This window comes from Dermochelys coriacea, chromosome 2 (assembly GCF_009764565.3).
Source record: "Dermochelys coriacea isolate rDerCor1 chromosome 2, rDerCor1.pri.v4, whole genome shotgun sequence".
In the NCBI taxonomy this organism is placed as follows: domain Eukaryota; kingdom Metazoa; phylum Chordata; order Testudines; family Dermochelyidae; genus Dermochelys; species Dermochelys coriacea.
The window spans coordinates 119,916,972-119,933,602 of NC_050069.1; the positions used below are offsets into that span (position 1 = coordinate 119,916,972).

At 39.1% G+C, this 16,631-nt stretch overlaps 1 protein-coding gene across 18 annotated transcripts in view; it reads left to right on the plus strand.

Moving 5' to 3' along the window:
- Positions 1 to 16,631, plus strand: part of LYRM4 (LYR motif containing 4) — a 209,120-nt gene that overhangs the window by 86,914 nt on the left and 105,575 nt on the right. Inside the window, exons 3-4 of one of the 18 annotated variants that reach the window (XR_005290921.2) lie at positions 1,370 to 1,492; positions 9,847 to 10,024. The exons of 12 other annotated variants lie outside the window; for them this stretch is intronic. Coding sequence is in view for 3 of the 6 variants with exons in the window: in XM_038388639.2 (XP_038244567.1) it covers positions 7,971 to 8,111 (141 nt within the window). In the remaining 3 variants the exon portion in view is untranslated. Of the gene's footprint in view, positions 1 to 484; positions 542 to 1,369; positions 1,493 to 7,970; positions 8,434 to 9,846; positions 10,033 to 16,631 lie in introns of those variants that run through there. 5 more of the 18 variants (XR_005290919.2, XR_006279029.1, XM_038388642.2 and 2 more) reach the window with 5 other exon arrangements.

Sequence of the window (16,631 nt, forward strand, 5' to 3'; positions counted from 1 at the left end):
ATGAAACTTCTACTCCTGGGGGAATTCTGCAGCATTGGGCACCATAGAATTCCCCCCCCACACACACACAAAATACATTCTGCCCAAGAAGTGCTGCAATTCTGCCTTTTGCCCATCAGAGGCCGCTGTGGCGCCAGAACAGCCATCTCTGTTCATCCATCTGGCTATTCTGGTGCCACAGCAGACTCTGCTGGGCAAAAGGGAGAACTGCATCCGTTTTTGGGCAGAATGTATTTTATGCTTGGAAAAAACAAAATTATGAGGGACAGATGCATTATCAGGGGATAAGAATAAAAGGACAGAAATCGGACATCAGGAATGATAACACACAAAAGCCAGTGGGAGAACACTTCAATCTTCCTGGACATTCTATAACAGATTTGAAAGTAGCTGTATTTGAACAAAAAAACTTCAGAAACAGAAGAGAAACCGCAGAACTAAAATTCATTTGCAAATTTAACACCATTAATTTGGGCTTGAATAGGGACTGGGAGTGGCTGGCTAATTACAGAAGCAGCTTTGCCTCTCCTGGAATTGACACCTCCTCATCTACTGTTGGGAGTGGACTACATCCACCCTGATCAAATTGGTCCTGTCAACACTGGTTCTCCACTTGTGAAGTAACTCCCTTCTCTTCATGTGTCCGTATATTTATGTCTGCATCTGTAACTTTCACTCCATGCATCTGAAGAAGTGAGATTTTTACCCACAAAAGCTTATGCTCAAATATATGTTAGTCTTTGAAGTGCCGCTGGACTCCTTGTTGTTTATATGAATTACGTGCATCTTCAAATGCACAGAATTCCCCCAGGAATTAAGGGGTCACTACAAAGAATCCTTCACATCAGAATACACTTAGATTTACAATCAAAGTTTTTTTGGTAGCCCGCTTAATTGTTTTTGACACCTTATTTTGATAAAATCTTCCCCTTAGATGTGATGTAGATGGATTAAAAATGAATGTAATGCAGTCATCACACTGCTTGGTTTTGCTATTTTGATCACTGGGAAACTTATAGCCAAATTTAGCAAAACATCTCTTTGTGAATGGAGCTCACTTAAGAAAATGTTGCAGGAACTATGTTGATTTAGAGAAGAAACCTTTTTTCTGCTTCACTAAAAGGAAAAATAAAACACTAAACTAATAAAAGTAGAATTATTCAAGGTGAATCACAAATGACAATGCTAAAATATCAACTGCAGTAATGTATGTATGACGAATGCCCAGTTGTATAAATGTATAACTTATAATTCATTTTTAATTTATAATTTAATTATTATAACAACCTCAAGAACCCACCAGCTTATTCTTACCTTCTTTTTATTTTTTAAAGACCTTTATATTTTCTTTTTTTTTTTTTTTTTTTAGGTTACATGACATTCTTCATTGTCATATGACTAGTTTATTGGTCTACTCCGACATCCCAGCATGTAGCATGCTGGTAAGAGACAGACCTCTCTGAACTCTGTAGACTACATTATGAGAGGTTAGGTAAGTGGCATTTTTCTTTATTATATTGCACAGCTTTTAATTTATTTCATATTCAACACCGTATAAAATATTTTAAAAATAAATTTAGGGGGGAAAGCGCAATATAATATTAAAAAGCCACTTATCAGACCTATTATACATGAGGTTGACTCCATGACCCAGGAAAATTGCATGGTGGTTTTGACATCATCCAGCACCATGCACACTGAGGCACCTAGCTGGGTATGGTGAGAATAGATGTTATGGGACTTTAAAGAAAAAAGTTAGTTTGTATACAGAAGGGCTATTGCAAAATGAATTTATTTTTCATGCTAGGGCTGTTCACACAACCAGAGAAAAGAAATGAGCTAGAAGTGGGATTCATCCTGCCATTGGTCAGTTTATGGGGTTGGTTGTTTATGAACATTGAGCTTTGCTATTTCAAGTTATCGAAGGCTCTGTTAGTCCTGCTGAATGTAATACTACTGGGGGAGTTCTGCACCACTACACATGCACATAATTCATGCTCCGCACAGAATTTTTTTTTTCCCCCACAGAAAATATATTGTCAGAATGGTGCTGCAGTTCCTCCTTTCATCCACTGGGGACACTGTAGTACCAGAACAGAGAGCAGCTGCTCCCAGATGGAAGCAGCTGGGGATGGGGAAGAGAAAGAGGCTGCCTTTCTCATAGCACCCTGCCCATGGGGCTGGATCAGGAGGCATGGTATATGGGGGAATGGATAACATGGCGCACATGGGGCAGCTGTGGATCACAAACTGGGGTTCAGAAGGGCTAGTGGGGGGTAGGCACAGACTGGGGAATGGGGACAGAGAGGGAGGTGCATGGACACATGGGGCTGGGGGGAGGGGGGCTGAGTGGGGGTGCAGGGCCACCAGGGGGTTTCTAGACAGGGAAGGGATGGCTGAATGGGGGTGCAGGGACACGGGGATAGGAGAGGGGGTACAGGGATACATGGGGATGGGTTCAGGGGGGTGATGGGGTGGGGGGGTGACTGAGTGCGGGTGCAAGGACACATAGGGATGGGGGATGCAGGCAGGGGCATGGAATGGGGCAGGGGGGACCAGGGCCCTCCCACTTTTCTCTGGGGCTGGGCCTGCGGTCTTCCCCCCGAGGCCCAGCCAGGCCAGCATGCAGCCCAGCCAGGGAGCCCGGGTAGTTGCGGGAGCCCCGCGCACATATCCTCCACCTGCCTGCTGTGCAGGGGTGCTGAGAGCAGCCCCCACCCTGTGTCCCTGCCTGGCTCAGGGCAAGTGGAGGGTCCACGGCTCCCCACAGCTGCCCACACAGCTCTGGCTGTGGGTGGGGAACACCTCAAAGCCGCAGCCCAGCCACAGAAAGAGCTGCGCTGCGGGCACTATGGGGAGCTGCAGACCATCCACCTCCCCAGGGGCTGCTCGCCCACCCCCCCCCCCGGGAGGTGGATGGTCCATGGCGTCTCCCCACAGCTGCCCGCACGGCTCTTATCATGGCCAGGCTGCGGCTCCAAGGCCACCCCACCCCCATCTGGAGCCGAATAGGCAGCTGTGGGGAGCCTTGGTCCCTCCACCTGCCCTGGGTGTGGGCCCTGCTTTTGGCCCACCCTAGATGGGAGGAGCAGGCTCCCTGGCCCTATTCTGGCTTCCGGCTTGACCGGGTAGGGGCTTTTGGGAGGGAGAAGGGGGCAAGGGCAGGGCCTTAAGGGGACGGGGGCAGGGCCTCAAGGGGCGTGGGGTCCCCAATCCCCCCACGTTTGGGAAGCGTCTGGCACCCCTGGGTGCAGGGACACATGTGGACAGGGGCAGATGTGCCTGACTGAATGAGAGAGGCTAAGGGTCAGCCAAGGTTTGTATGGTGGAGGCTCCCTAACAATCCCTCCCTGCCCAAGAAAAACCTATTCTATACTTCTCCCACCCACATCCAACAACCCTCCAAGTTCACACCCAAACTCCTTCCAGCAATTACTTTCCTGTCCCTCAGTTCATTCGTTACCCCTGACTCCCCCCAAGCCTTTGCACTGCTTCTGAGGGGTCCAGAAAGTACAATTCTGTATTGTAGTTTAAATGAATTATAGTCAGAGTTCTGTATTAATATGCCTAGTAAGGAATTTGTTTGTCAAAAAACATTTCCTGACTCTTTTTTGTTGTCTGTATTGTTACAGACGACATTGTTGCCAGGTATTCTGAAATAAATTACCAAAATAACTGAAACTGGCGTGATTATATTGTGTTGTTTTGACAAATAAAATATGCAGCATTTTCAAATATTGTGCACAGAATTTTTAATTTTTGGAGCAGAATTCACCCTGGAGTGATGTAATCTTCATCCTGTTGGTGACTTATCTGAAAATCTCCTAAATCTACCTGACTCTGATTACTAGAATCATTGGGAATCACATCAAAAAGCATCATCAGTTACCTGGTTGTTAAAAGTGATTGATGTACAGAGCTAAAACCTGCTCTTCTCAGCAATGCATTCAGATCAGAAGTATTAATGAAACTTTACTCAAGTGTTTGAAAATTACAGTATATTTATATTTAAAGTACACTTCAAATGCTTTTAAAGGGGAGATTTAACAGATGAGTTTTAAGTATTGGAAAAAGTTAATATGACACTTTTCTATGATAGGAATAAAGAGGGGGAAAGGACTTATTTCTGTAGAAAACGAAGTATGAAATTTAGCTTAATACAGGGGGTTACTGTTTAAATTTGCATTTTTTAAGACAGTGTACAGGAGCAAGTCTTGATTTGCATGTTGTTGATACAGTTAGCTCATGGTTTGTACAGATGGTGAATAACGGGCTTTGACTCTTGAGTCACCTGTCTTACTGGTGTGTTACCAAATGTAGACATATAAAAGCAGAATACACTTAAATTGTCAGTGTCTACTATGTATACTGGTGACATTAAATATTATAATCATGTCATCTTATTAGTGGTAGTGTTCAGAAAGTAACCTTGTAGCTTGGCACCTGGTGGCAATGTGAGTAAACACAGTTGCCAAGAGCATGGAGAGGGTATTTCAGAGACTTTTGCGCATTAAGTTTATAGATAAATACTGATTAACAAAAATGTTAAAGCAACAGCATTAACTTAAATCAGATTTCTGACCTTTTTTTTTACCTTTGTGACTGTTACAATAACAGAGGTTAAAGAAAATATTCTCTTTTTTTTAATGTTTTTCTTTCTGCATTTGATTATATTTTGTTTTCAGTTTCATTCAGCTGGCTTCTTGTGTTGTTATGTGGATCTTTCACACAGCAACAGCTGAGAGAGAAACTTTAAAAAAAAATTATTTTAAAAATTAGCAGGGCGACTTAAGGGCCAGGTATGGTATGGCTTTTAGCTTTTTAAAAAACTGATTTCAAGTTGACAGTGTCCCTTTATTATTACGTAATCAATAAACTTAAATGGAACCTTCTCTCCCCCTTAATGTAATTACATTGAAAAAGCTAGTGTTAATAATACCATCAAGGTATCAAGATCCGTACCCAACTTCTAGAACTCCGTTTTTTTTAAAGATAGCTGCAGCTGTATTAATTTGCCACTTGCGCATCCAATATTCTATAGTACCTATTAATAACAACTGTTAATACATTCAACTGACATTTAACTAGTCCTCAGGAGGATCTGTATACATGTCAAGTTTCATATTTCAACTATAATTGCTATAGTCCTCTTTTTTTTTCTTTTCTTTTTAAAGAAAGTGTGGTTGCAAACTTTTTTAAATGGGAAAAGTGTTCTTCTGTTGTTTGCTTTTTGTTCTTGCTGTACTTGGAAATGAATGAATGGCTCTTGCTTAGACTTCCTGGGGAAATAATATTCCTTTTAGAACAGATCAAGTCTGAAAAATTTCAACTAAAATGGTGAATATTTTTGAAAGTTATTAGTGAGGGAGGAAGGGAAAGTGTTCTAATGAAACTATTCTGCAACCGAGGAGAGATTTATATACACACACACAGAGAACATGAAACAATGGGTTTATCATACACACTGTAAGGAGAGTGATCACTTAAGATAAGCTATCACCAACAGCAGGGGGGGGAAGGAGGAAAACCTTTCATGGTGACAAGCAGGTAGGCTAATTCCAGCAGTTAACAAGAATATCAGAGGAACAGTGGGGGTGTTAAATATGAAAGGAGTACTTGTGGCACCTTAGAGACTAACAAATTTATTAGAGCATAAGCTTTCGTGAGCTACAGCTCACTTCATCATGAGCTGTAGCTCACGAAAGCTTATGCTCTAATAAATTTGTTAGTCTCTAAGGTGCCACAAGTACTCCTTTTCTTTTTGCGAATACAGACTAACACGGCTGCTACTCTGAAACATGGGGAAATAGTTTTACTTTGTGTAATGACTCATCCATTCCCAGTCTCTATTCAAGCCTAAGTTAATTGTATCTAGTTTGCAAATTAATTCCAATTCAGCAGTCTCTCGTTGGAGTCTGTTTTTGAAGCTTTTTGTTGAAGTATAGCCACTCTTAGGTCTGTGATCGAGTGACCAGAGAGATTGAAGTGTTCTCCACTGGTTTTTGAATGTTATAATTCTTGACGTCTGATTTGTGTCCATTCATTCTTTTACGTAGAGACTGTCCAGTTTGGCCAATGTACATGGCAGAGGGGCATTGCTGGCACATGATGGCATATATCACATTGGTAGATGCGCAGGTGAACGAGCCTCTGATAGTGTGGCTGATGTGATTAGGCCCTATGATGGTATCCCCTGAATAGATATGTGGACAGAGTTGGCAACGGGCTTTGTTGCAAGGATAGGTTCCTGGGTTAGTGGTTCTGTTGTGTGGTGTGTGGTTGCTGGTGAGTATTTGCTTCAGATTGGGGGGCTGTCTGTAAGCAAGGACTGGTCTGTCTCTCTCCTTACAGTGTGTATGATAAACCCATTGTTTCATGTTCTCTGTGTGTGTGTATATAAATCTCTCCTCTGTTTTTTCCACCAAATGCATCCGATGAAGTGAGCTGTAGCTCACGAAAGCTTATGCTCTAATAAATTTGTTAGTCTCTAAGGTGCCACAAGTACTCCTTTTCTTTTTGCGAATACAGACTAACACGGCTGCTACTCTGAAACCTATTTTGCAACCGTAACATCTGTATAACCAAGTGCCTGCTATAATAAATGCCAAAGTACATAACATGTATTCACTATCTAAGGTTTTATGTACCAGTAGATCCATCAGGTCACCCCTGCCTACCTACCCAGGTCACATGTTGCAGCCCAGGAGTTTGGGGTTCAGAATCCATCTTTTCCATCCAACTCACTATTCATTTATTCATTCTACTGAAACTACTAGAGAAGATGCCAGCTGGGACCCTACAGTTTTATGGAAATTATGTATACATTATAGCAGTTCCAGGATGCCTTTGACAAGCTAAACAAGTTGATATTGTAGCCCTTTCAATGCCACACATCACTGTCACAGCCACGGCTATAAGAGCATGGTTGCTGCTTTTTCCCAAGAACAAACCAGCTGGCTCCAGCCAGGCCCTACCTCATGAAATAAGTCATGCAAACACATACACTTTTCTCCTGGCATTTCAAAGTGCATGCTCAGTAAGCAACAAAAAAAGAGATTGGAGGTTTTAATTTCATGTTTTTCACTGACCTTTTGAAATGTCAATTTCAAATTTTCTACTTAAATACTTAACAAATATAAAGAAATAAAAGAGCTATATAAAAACTAAGTGATTAATTATCAAGCATAAAAACTAATTTCACCTCTCACACTGAGAGTTGGTTCCTCCAGATCAGGTTTATAAATACTTTGTCAGGATAATGTGAATAATTTACGATGCTACTGTCAGTAGTCTAATTATTCTGTGAATAAAAAGAGGACTTCAGTCCCCAGGGATGTAAAGCACCTTTCAAGAATACCAAATTAACTTAAAACATTAAAGAAAAGAACAAACTAGAGCGCAATAGTTAATATCCTATCTAAACTGGTCTACGTCCACATTAACACCGTAAGTAATAGTTTTAGAGCATTCCTGAAATAACAGTAGGAATTTCCTTCTCATTGTGCATATTTGTTCCACCCCTGTTTAAACACATATATTTAAGTTGGAATGATAAAAAGTATTTGTTTATTTTACAATTACTTTCCATATTCCCTCAGACTCTCCTGCAAGTTGCAGTAATCAGTGCTCTGTGTTGACTAGAGATAAATTACAATTTAATAGTTCAGGGCTATGATCTCAACAAGATTATATTGGGTCAGATGGTTCTGATGTCAGACACTTGAATTATTAGTTATTTCAAAGAGGAATTGGACTGATGAATTTTTTCCATGAGTAATAAATTCGCTTGCAAACTGTCAAATGTGGTCTCTATATCAAGTTGTAATTTAGTCATTCATGCATGGGAAAAGGAGTCAGTAATCAAACTGAGAGGCTGCACAGGGATACGAGAGAAGTAACTGAGCTTACTGCTGAGGCCAAGTGTTACCTATACTTTGTGTCCTGTTATTGATTTTGGTTTCACTTTGCAGTCATACTGGTCCATCAGCCTTTTAATTCAACACTGTAGAAGATGTTCCACGGAGGAAGCTACTAATTCCGATAGATTTATGAACTTATTTGCTGTGGTGGTGGTGGGAAATAAAAAAAGCAGCTGGTTTGTGGAGCCATGACAAAAGTCACTAATCAAGTGTCCATCCTTAAAATGTTCCTCCAGATTGAAGGATTCTACCAATTGCCAAATTCCCTATCTGAAAAATAGGTAATTCCATTTCAAGCTACAGAAACTTCTTAAGGATGTCACTCTACATTTTTCCTTTATCATCAATCACATCTACAATTTTGTACACAGTTCAATAAATGATATATGGATAAATTTTAGGAACAGAGGATGAAAGGAAGAAAACTGAGGAATAATTGTTTTTTGAAAATTATTATAAATTATTTGTTTATATAGACAGCCAGCTAACAATTTTGAATAGGCAACATGCAGACCAAAAAAGACATGGAGGAGATAGGGTGCATCTGCAACTATTTTTCATTCTTGTTTTCATTTGTTAAATATTTTTCCTTTCTTGGCCTAGCCTACTTTGTCCATTTATGATTAACATTTATCATTTACTTGTTACATACCCATTTGATTTTTCATTTATATGTTGTTTTTAGGCCTTATCTGTGTCTATGTGCATGTATAATTTATATAAATTGTATTTATCAATTTAAAGTATTACATTAAATTAAATGGTGAAAAAAATATTACAAAATAGCCATATAAATACATCTTCAAATGTTTTAAGCAGTCCTGAAAAATACTCCCAGCAAAACAGAAATAAAAGGCAGATTTAACATCCTAAATATATATAACATAAAATAAGTTTTGTGGGTTTTATTCATATTTTCAGCTTTTAATCTCCTGGTTTATTTTCACTTTTCAAAGATTTAAACCTCTTATTAAAAAATTAAAATAGAAAATCTTTCCAATTTTGAAATCTTGTTTAAAACTAAACATCAAGTTCCATATTGAATAGTTCTAAGAGGCAGCAATTATTAGATCTGACTGTCTTCATTTCACTTTGAATATTATTCCAAACTGTATTTCTAGCCAGTATTTAGCATCCATACTGAACTGTATTTTGTTATCTTTTACTGTGAGAGGGAAGGGAAAACCCACAACTCAACAAGAACAGTGGTTGTTTCTGCTTTTCACCAGTTATACTTAATCTCCTGAGTCTCCTCTGTGTCTCAATAGCTATAGAAAAGCAAACATTCACTGCTTTTGATCGGAGGAGAGAAATGACAGTATAACGTCCTCTACAGCCAGTGCCAATCATATTTCTGAGCCTGCTTGCAGAATGTGCACATCATTCTGTCTCTTCTCTCTTTCTGCATAGAGACCAAGTAGCTTGTCACCTTCACTAGTTCAGTTACAGAGAAGTGCAATTGCTTCCTAAACCTAGAATCTGTTAGGTCAGCCCTGTAGTGTGGAAACACCAGTCATTCATGTTTTTATTTCAAATTTAGTTTGTTTAGATGAGACAGCGAGGACTCCAGAAAATACAGCATTCTGTTAGAGTGACAGAATGTACCCATAGATTCACACCCTACACATTATTGTACTAATTGTTGTACAAATTATGCCTTGTGAGGTATCATTTCAAAACTCATAATTTGCTGGTCATTATTGTCCTGATTGAAATGTGTGTGGCAACAGTCTGTGCCAAGTCATAAGATTTCACTGTATGGTGTTCTGATCACTAAGAAGCATTCCCTTGATTCTGGGGAGAAGGAGTCCTGAGTAGGGTTGTCAATCGATTAAAAAAAATAATCGTGATTACTCGCGTGATTAATCATTCTGTTAAACAATAATAGAATACCATTTATTTAAATATTTTTGGGTGTCTGACTCAGATGATGAAAATGAACATACAGCAGTCCGCTCTGCTTTGAATCATTATCGAGAAGAACCCCACATCAGCATGGACGTATGTCCTCTGGAATGGTGGTTGAAGCTTGAAGGGACATATGAATCTTTAGCACATCTTTCACGTAAATATCTTGCAATACTGGATACAACAGTACCATGTGAATTCCTGTTCTCACTTACAGGTGACATTGTAAACAAGAAGTGGGCAGCATTATCTCCTGCAAATTGTATTATCTCCTGCAGATAATCAGTTGGCTGAACAAGAAATAGGACTGAGTGGACTCGTAGGCTTTAAAGTTTTGCATTTTTTTTGTTTTTGAGTGCAGTTATATAACAAAAAAAATCTACATTTGTAAGTTACACTTTCACGATAAAGAGATTGCATTACAGTACTTGTATGAGATTAATTGAAAAATACTATTTCTTTTGTTTATCATTTTTACAGCACAAATATGTGTAATCAAAAATAATAATATAAAGTGAGCACTGTACACTTTGTATGCTGTGTTGTAATAGAAATATATTTGAAAATGTAGAAAAATATCCAAAATATTTAATAAATTTGTATTCTATTGTTTCACAGTGCGATTAATCACAGTTAATTTTTTTAATCCTGATTACATTTTTTGAGTTAATTGTGTGAGTTAACTGCGATTAATCGACAGCCCTAGTCCTGACCTAAGAACTCGGTAAGACTTCTGAAAGCATGTGCTGACAAATTTTGTTTGAATCTGATATAATTTGTTAAGTTAGGCACCAGTAGCATTTTAACTTTATTTTCTTGTAACCATTTCTGATTTTTATGCCTCATTTCTTGTACTCACTCAAAATCTGTCTTTGTAGTTAATAAACTTTTTTTATTGTTTTATTTAATTCAGTGTGTTTAAATTGAAGTGTCTGGGAAACGTCGTTTGTGATGGCATATTATTATGTGCAGTTATGTGCATATTATTTCTATTAAAGTAATAATGAATATTATGTAATCTTGTACTGTCCAGGTGAGGGCTGGGCAGTACATGAAATACATTTCTGGGGAAAATCTAGGACTGGGAGTGTGTTGGGGCCACCCTGAAGTATAACCCAGGCTGGTAAGAGCCAAGGTGTGGCTGGCTGGCTGCAGCACACACAGAGACATAGCTGGGTGTGATTTATATGCTGCAGGCTGTGTGTGAACAGTCCAGACTGAAGGCTTGTGCAGCAAGCCATTGTAAAGGGCAGGTTATAGTCTAGAGGTGACACAACTACTCGTTAGTCTGGATTGCATCCTGGTATGTCACACTTAGTGCTCAGCACAGATGATTGCTTCAAAAGCTTTTTAACTTTGGAAATATTTTTTTAATTACTTCTAAACAAATCTTCCTCATTTTCCTTTTTCTCAGTCTTCCCCTTTACCAAAACAAAGAATAGTGTCTTTCAAGCACCAGTTAAGGTGAATAACCTTTCCTTTTCTAATATTCAGTGAGTGTACGGCGATTGATTACACCAGTTCTATTTAATACATTAATGGATTAATTCTGTTATCCGCCCAGAATGTTCTTGGAAAAAGACTACAGTGAATACAAAAAGAGTCGGTCTTGACATAGAGTTAGTATCCTAAAAATATAATGTCCAGATTTCTCTTACAACTTTAGATTTTTATAGTGTCTTTCACATAAAGAATTTCAAAGCATGTGTCAGATTTTGGGGCCAAACTCTTGAAACATAAGCAGAAGTAAGGAAAGCCTCAGCAAAGAGAGGAAGTGTGAAGTGCAGCTTTTGTGCCCTGGAGCCCTCACTAGTATTTAGTGTAGAAAATTCTAACTTCTGCATCCAAAGAGAGTTAGATAAGATGCAAAGATGTTTGGTATGGGGTACAGAAGGGGAGAGAAAATAGTGTAGTCAATAGTCCATTCAGTAACTCCCTGCAAATATTTATAAAGACACTATGGCAATCTTTACCCTAAAGAAACTTGCTATGTTTACTACCATTTGATTTCCCTTGGCACACCTGTAACACATCTCATATCCATACACACAGATTTTCCTAATGGTGAACAGGCATTCACAGCACTGTTTTAGATTAGACATGCTTTGCACAAGACTATGTACCATGTGCTCCTCCACTATGCCATTCTCCATTGCTAATGTGGTAGGGTGGATAAGGATGACTGACAGCTTTGAGATATTAATCAGCTATACACTCAGTTATATGCATCATCTGTAGTTCTTAAACTGCAAAACAGATTCTCCTTTACAACATACATATCGCATTCTCATTAATTCTAATAGAACAATGTTCTGTGCCTAGTGGCAAAAATATACGCCATTGTATTCAGTTATGTCTGGTTTTGTTGTCTCCACAGCAGTAAAGATATGTGGCCCTTTACAAACAACTGGGTCCCTTGCTTTTAGACTATTAGTTCTGCTGAGATGATGCCCTGCTTTCTCCATGCATAACAACTCAAGGTTTCTCCTGTGGCTCAAGTGTGTACTTGACAATGAACAATAAGTTTCCAAGAAAATTATCCTACCTGGCCCAGTCTTCCCATTGTGCTGAACAGATTAAATCTGAATGCATAATGACCCAGTGAATCCATACAATGTTGACTTTTAAAGCCAACTTCTGTACCAGTATTACATTAACACTAATGATATCTGGGTAATTTTTAGTTAATGGATGAAGTAACATGGTGAGGTCTAATGTGGCAGTTGGCAACCAACTCTAAAAAGTTTCTCCAGGTTTAAATAAAATATACTTTAAACTGAGTGAGAGGAGGTTCAGAAGGCTGGAATGGCATGTTAACATGCCTGCAGTAAAACCTGTGAGTGTTTCTGGATGTAAATTAAACAAGTGTTCCTCACACTAATAGTCATCATGTTGGCATAAAAGTACTTGTGTGTCAGTGAATTGTGGTTGTAAGCATCATAATGTTACTTCAAGAGGATCATTAGAGCTGAATGACACAACCAAAAAATCCTAAACAAATCAAAGTGCTTCTATAAGAGCTCTGTATAAGGGCATCAATCACTGCTGTATAAGCACTTTCATAGCCTGAGTATGAAAACACTCTGCTGAGGTCCCAGAAAATAGATCAGAGGTGTAATTCTAGAGGAAGATGTAATGGACTAGTTACCGGAAGACAAATGTAATATAAGTTTTTACTGATAGAGTTTCTCGGTGAGTCTAACCTTCAGCGCTACAAATAATTATTTTAGCAGTGACTAACACTTAAAATGAGCACCTATTATATCAATAAAGGCACACATTGCAGGATTATATTCTTTCAGGCTTACTCCCTTCAGTTAAGACAATGTTTGTTTTCTTAACCCCCATATTTAGCCTTCCCGTTCCAGACATAGCAATTATCTAAAGTTGTATAGAGAGGAATTTTTTTACATTTTAAGATCACTAAGTAACTGAAATTTTGTCAAAATTAGTGCAAAGAACTTATTCTTTATAAGTACCTGATCAATCCCTTGTTGCATAGTGGGGGAGAGAGAGGATTATATGTTGTCAGTCGATGTTTTGTCATGAAGCTTGGCAAAAATGTGAGATTATAACTGGAAATAATGTTTAATGCATTCGGTGTTGAAGTCTGTTCATTGTGGGAAATGGATCAATATGGCCACAAAATAACTGTGCTAAACCCCAGATCCACATTTGTCCACTGATTAATTTTTAATTTTTACATTTGTATAGACCCTGTCTGTTTTTTTAAAATTAAATAATAAAATATATTTTCTTCTCAATAGTTAAACAGGTATGACTTTTAGCCTAATAAATAATGTGAATATGTAGGGTATCTATCTGTTGGACAATGTGCTTTCAGAGAGCATTGTGCAGTAGTTTGGAAAGAGAAGGGAAATTTTGGATAGGAAGAATCTTTTCCTCTTATGCAAAATGTTTGAGATATTTAATGTTCTGTCAAGGTTCCTTCCCCATTCTGAACTCTAGGGTACAGATGTGGGGACCTGCATGAAAAACCCCCTAAGCTTATTTTTACCAGCTTAGGTTAAAACTTCCCCAAGGTACAAACTATTTTACCTTTTATCCCTGGACTTTATTGCTGCCACCACCAAGCGTCTAACAAATATAACAGGGAAAGAGCCCACTTGGAAATGTCTTTCCCCCCAAAATCCCCCCAAGCCCTACACCCCCTTTCCTGGGGAAGGCTTGATAAAATCCTCACCAATTTGCATAGGTGAACACAGACCCAAACCCTTGGATCTTAATGAAAAAGCAATCAGGTTCTTAAAAGAAGAATTTTAATTAAAGAAAAAGTAAAATCAAGATGGTAAATACCTTACAGGGTAATCAGATTCAAAACATAGAGAATCCCTCTAGGGAAAACCTTAAGTTACAAAAAGACACAAAAACAGGACTATACATTCATTCAGCACAACTTATTTTATCAGCCATTTAAAAAAAACAGAATCTAACACATATCTAACTAGATTACTTATTAACCCTTTACAGGAGTTCTGACCTGCATTCCTGCTCTGGTCCCGGCAAAAGACAACACAGACAGAAAGAACCCTTTGTTTCCCCCCCCCTCCAGCTTGAAAGTATCTTGTCTCCTCATTGGTCATTTTGGTCAGGTGCCAGCGAGGTTGTCTTAGCTTTTTAACCCTTTACAGGTGAAAGGGTTTTCCTCTGGCCAGGAGGGATTTAAAGCTGTTTACCCTTCCCTTTTATTTATGACATGTTCAGATAGGGCTTCATCTGTAAAGGTCTCACCTGAATGTAAAATGTAATACTGCAATATTAGAAATCAAAGTAAATGTTTCTTTTTATATCAGGACGTTAAGGCTCAAAATAATTTTTAAAAACACTCAAATTGCCCTTACTACCATCCTCTTGTATTAACAGTGCAAAGCACTTTAAAGAGTTTATAGACTATTCAACCTTCATGTTGTTTATATTTTTACACTGGATCAGCTTGGACAATTAAAGTAACACAGTCAAGTTCACCTTTAGATTCTCTTGCATACATACAATGTTCCAATCTCTCGGTTATTTCCGTGAAACACACATAGCTCTGTAAATTTACACAGCACTTTACAAACACATGGGCTCAGGCAAACTTTCACTTGACATGAAGTTCTCGCACTTCATTCCATGAGGCCATTCATATGAGTAACAGCTACACGAGTAATACTTTGCAGGATCAGCCCCTTAGATAACCACATGTCTTCCTTCCCACAAAAAGCTTTTCAAACACTGCTAGGAGAGGTTTAAATCGAGAACAGGGAATTACTATAATTGGAAATCAGACAAAAACAGTCACAAAAACATTTCCATTAGTCCTAGTTTTGGTAATTTTCTTTTAAAACACAAATCTAAAAGCCAACAATATTTAGAGCTTTTCATTTATTAATCTCAAAGTATTTTACAGAGGAATGTCATTATTATTATTCCCATTTGGAAAATAGGGAAACTGAGGCACAGTGTGGGTGAGGTGACTTCCCAAGGCCACACAAAAACTCAGTGACAGAACTGGGGAAAGACCCAAAGTCTCTTGACTCCCAAGGACTCCCTCAGCTTCAGGTGGGGAGAGAGGACTCTGAATCCCAGCCCCAGAGCTGCGGTGGGGAGAGAGGACTCCCCAAGCCCCGGGGCTGCAGTGGGGAGAGAGGACTCCCCTGCCGCAGCCCCGAGGATATTAATCCTAGAATCATAGAATATCAGGGTTGAAAGGGACCTTAGGAGGTCATCTAGTCCAACCCCCTGCTCAAAGCAGGACCAATCCCCAATTTTTGCCCCAGATCCCTAAATGGCCTCCTCAAGGATTGAACTCACAAGTCGGGGTTTAGCAGGCCAATGCTCAAACCACTGAGCTATCCCTCCTCCCCCCATATGAGAGAGAAGTGTCATTCTCACCGTAGCCCTGCATCCCAAAGCTCCCCTATCACCACCCCCCACCTTACCTCACTACCCCAATCCACCCCCTGAGGCTACGCCCCTGTGTGCATACCTGCACTAATCAGCCCTTGATCGCCTCTTGTGCGGCTGCGCAGGTTCTCTGCATAGAGGGAATACAGGTTGGGTACCTGATGATTGTGGGGAGGACGAAGCTCTGGAGATGGGGGACATAGTGGAAGGAAGAATAGAAGACAGAGGATAAGAAATTAAAAGGGGGTAGAGATGAGGTTGGATTAATTGATAGAATGAAGTAGGCAGTGGTGAGAAATGAGAGCAAAGATGGGGCAGGGATGGAAATTAAACATTCCACTGTAGTTTGACTTTCTCTATAGTAATCCCATAACCACTTTAAAAATAAATTGATCTTGGGGCCTAAAGATCTTTTGTATTTTTTATTATCACCACATGTTATAAGACATTTTCCATGAATAGGGCTCTTTTCCCTATAGCCTTTGCCTTTTAGTCATTGCTGTACGTAAATATAAACTGAGTTTGTTTCGAGTAGCCTGCTATACAAAAATTATTTAAGCTTTTATTATTTTCTCCTTTGTGAAATAACATGCCCTGATCCTTTTGAAGCCAGGCATAAATTATGGATATAGTATAATTCAGGGTTCAGTATAGATATTAGATCATTGTGGTGCTATATAAAGACTATCCAACTGATGGAGGTATAGGTGGACGGTCAGAGCTGCACCAATTTCGCCCATCCTGGGATGGTTTAGAAGGTAATAAATAAGAGTGGTGTTTTTAAGCATGGGCATTTCTGTTTGAAAGCGATACATTAGCTTCTGATGCTTAATTAACTGAGTTGAAAGAGGTGCACTTTTTCATGGGTTTTCATGCTTTTCCATTAGTATAACTAAG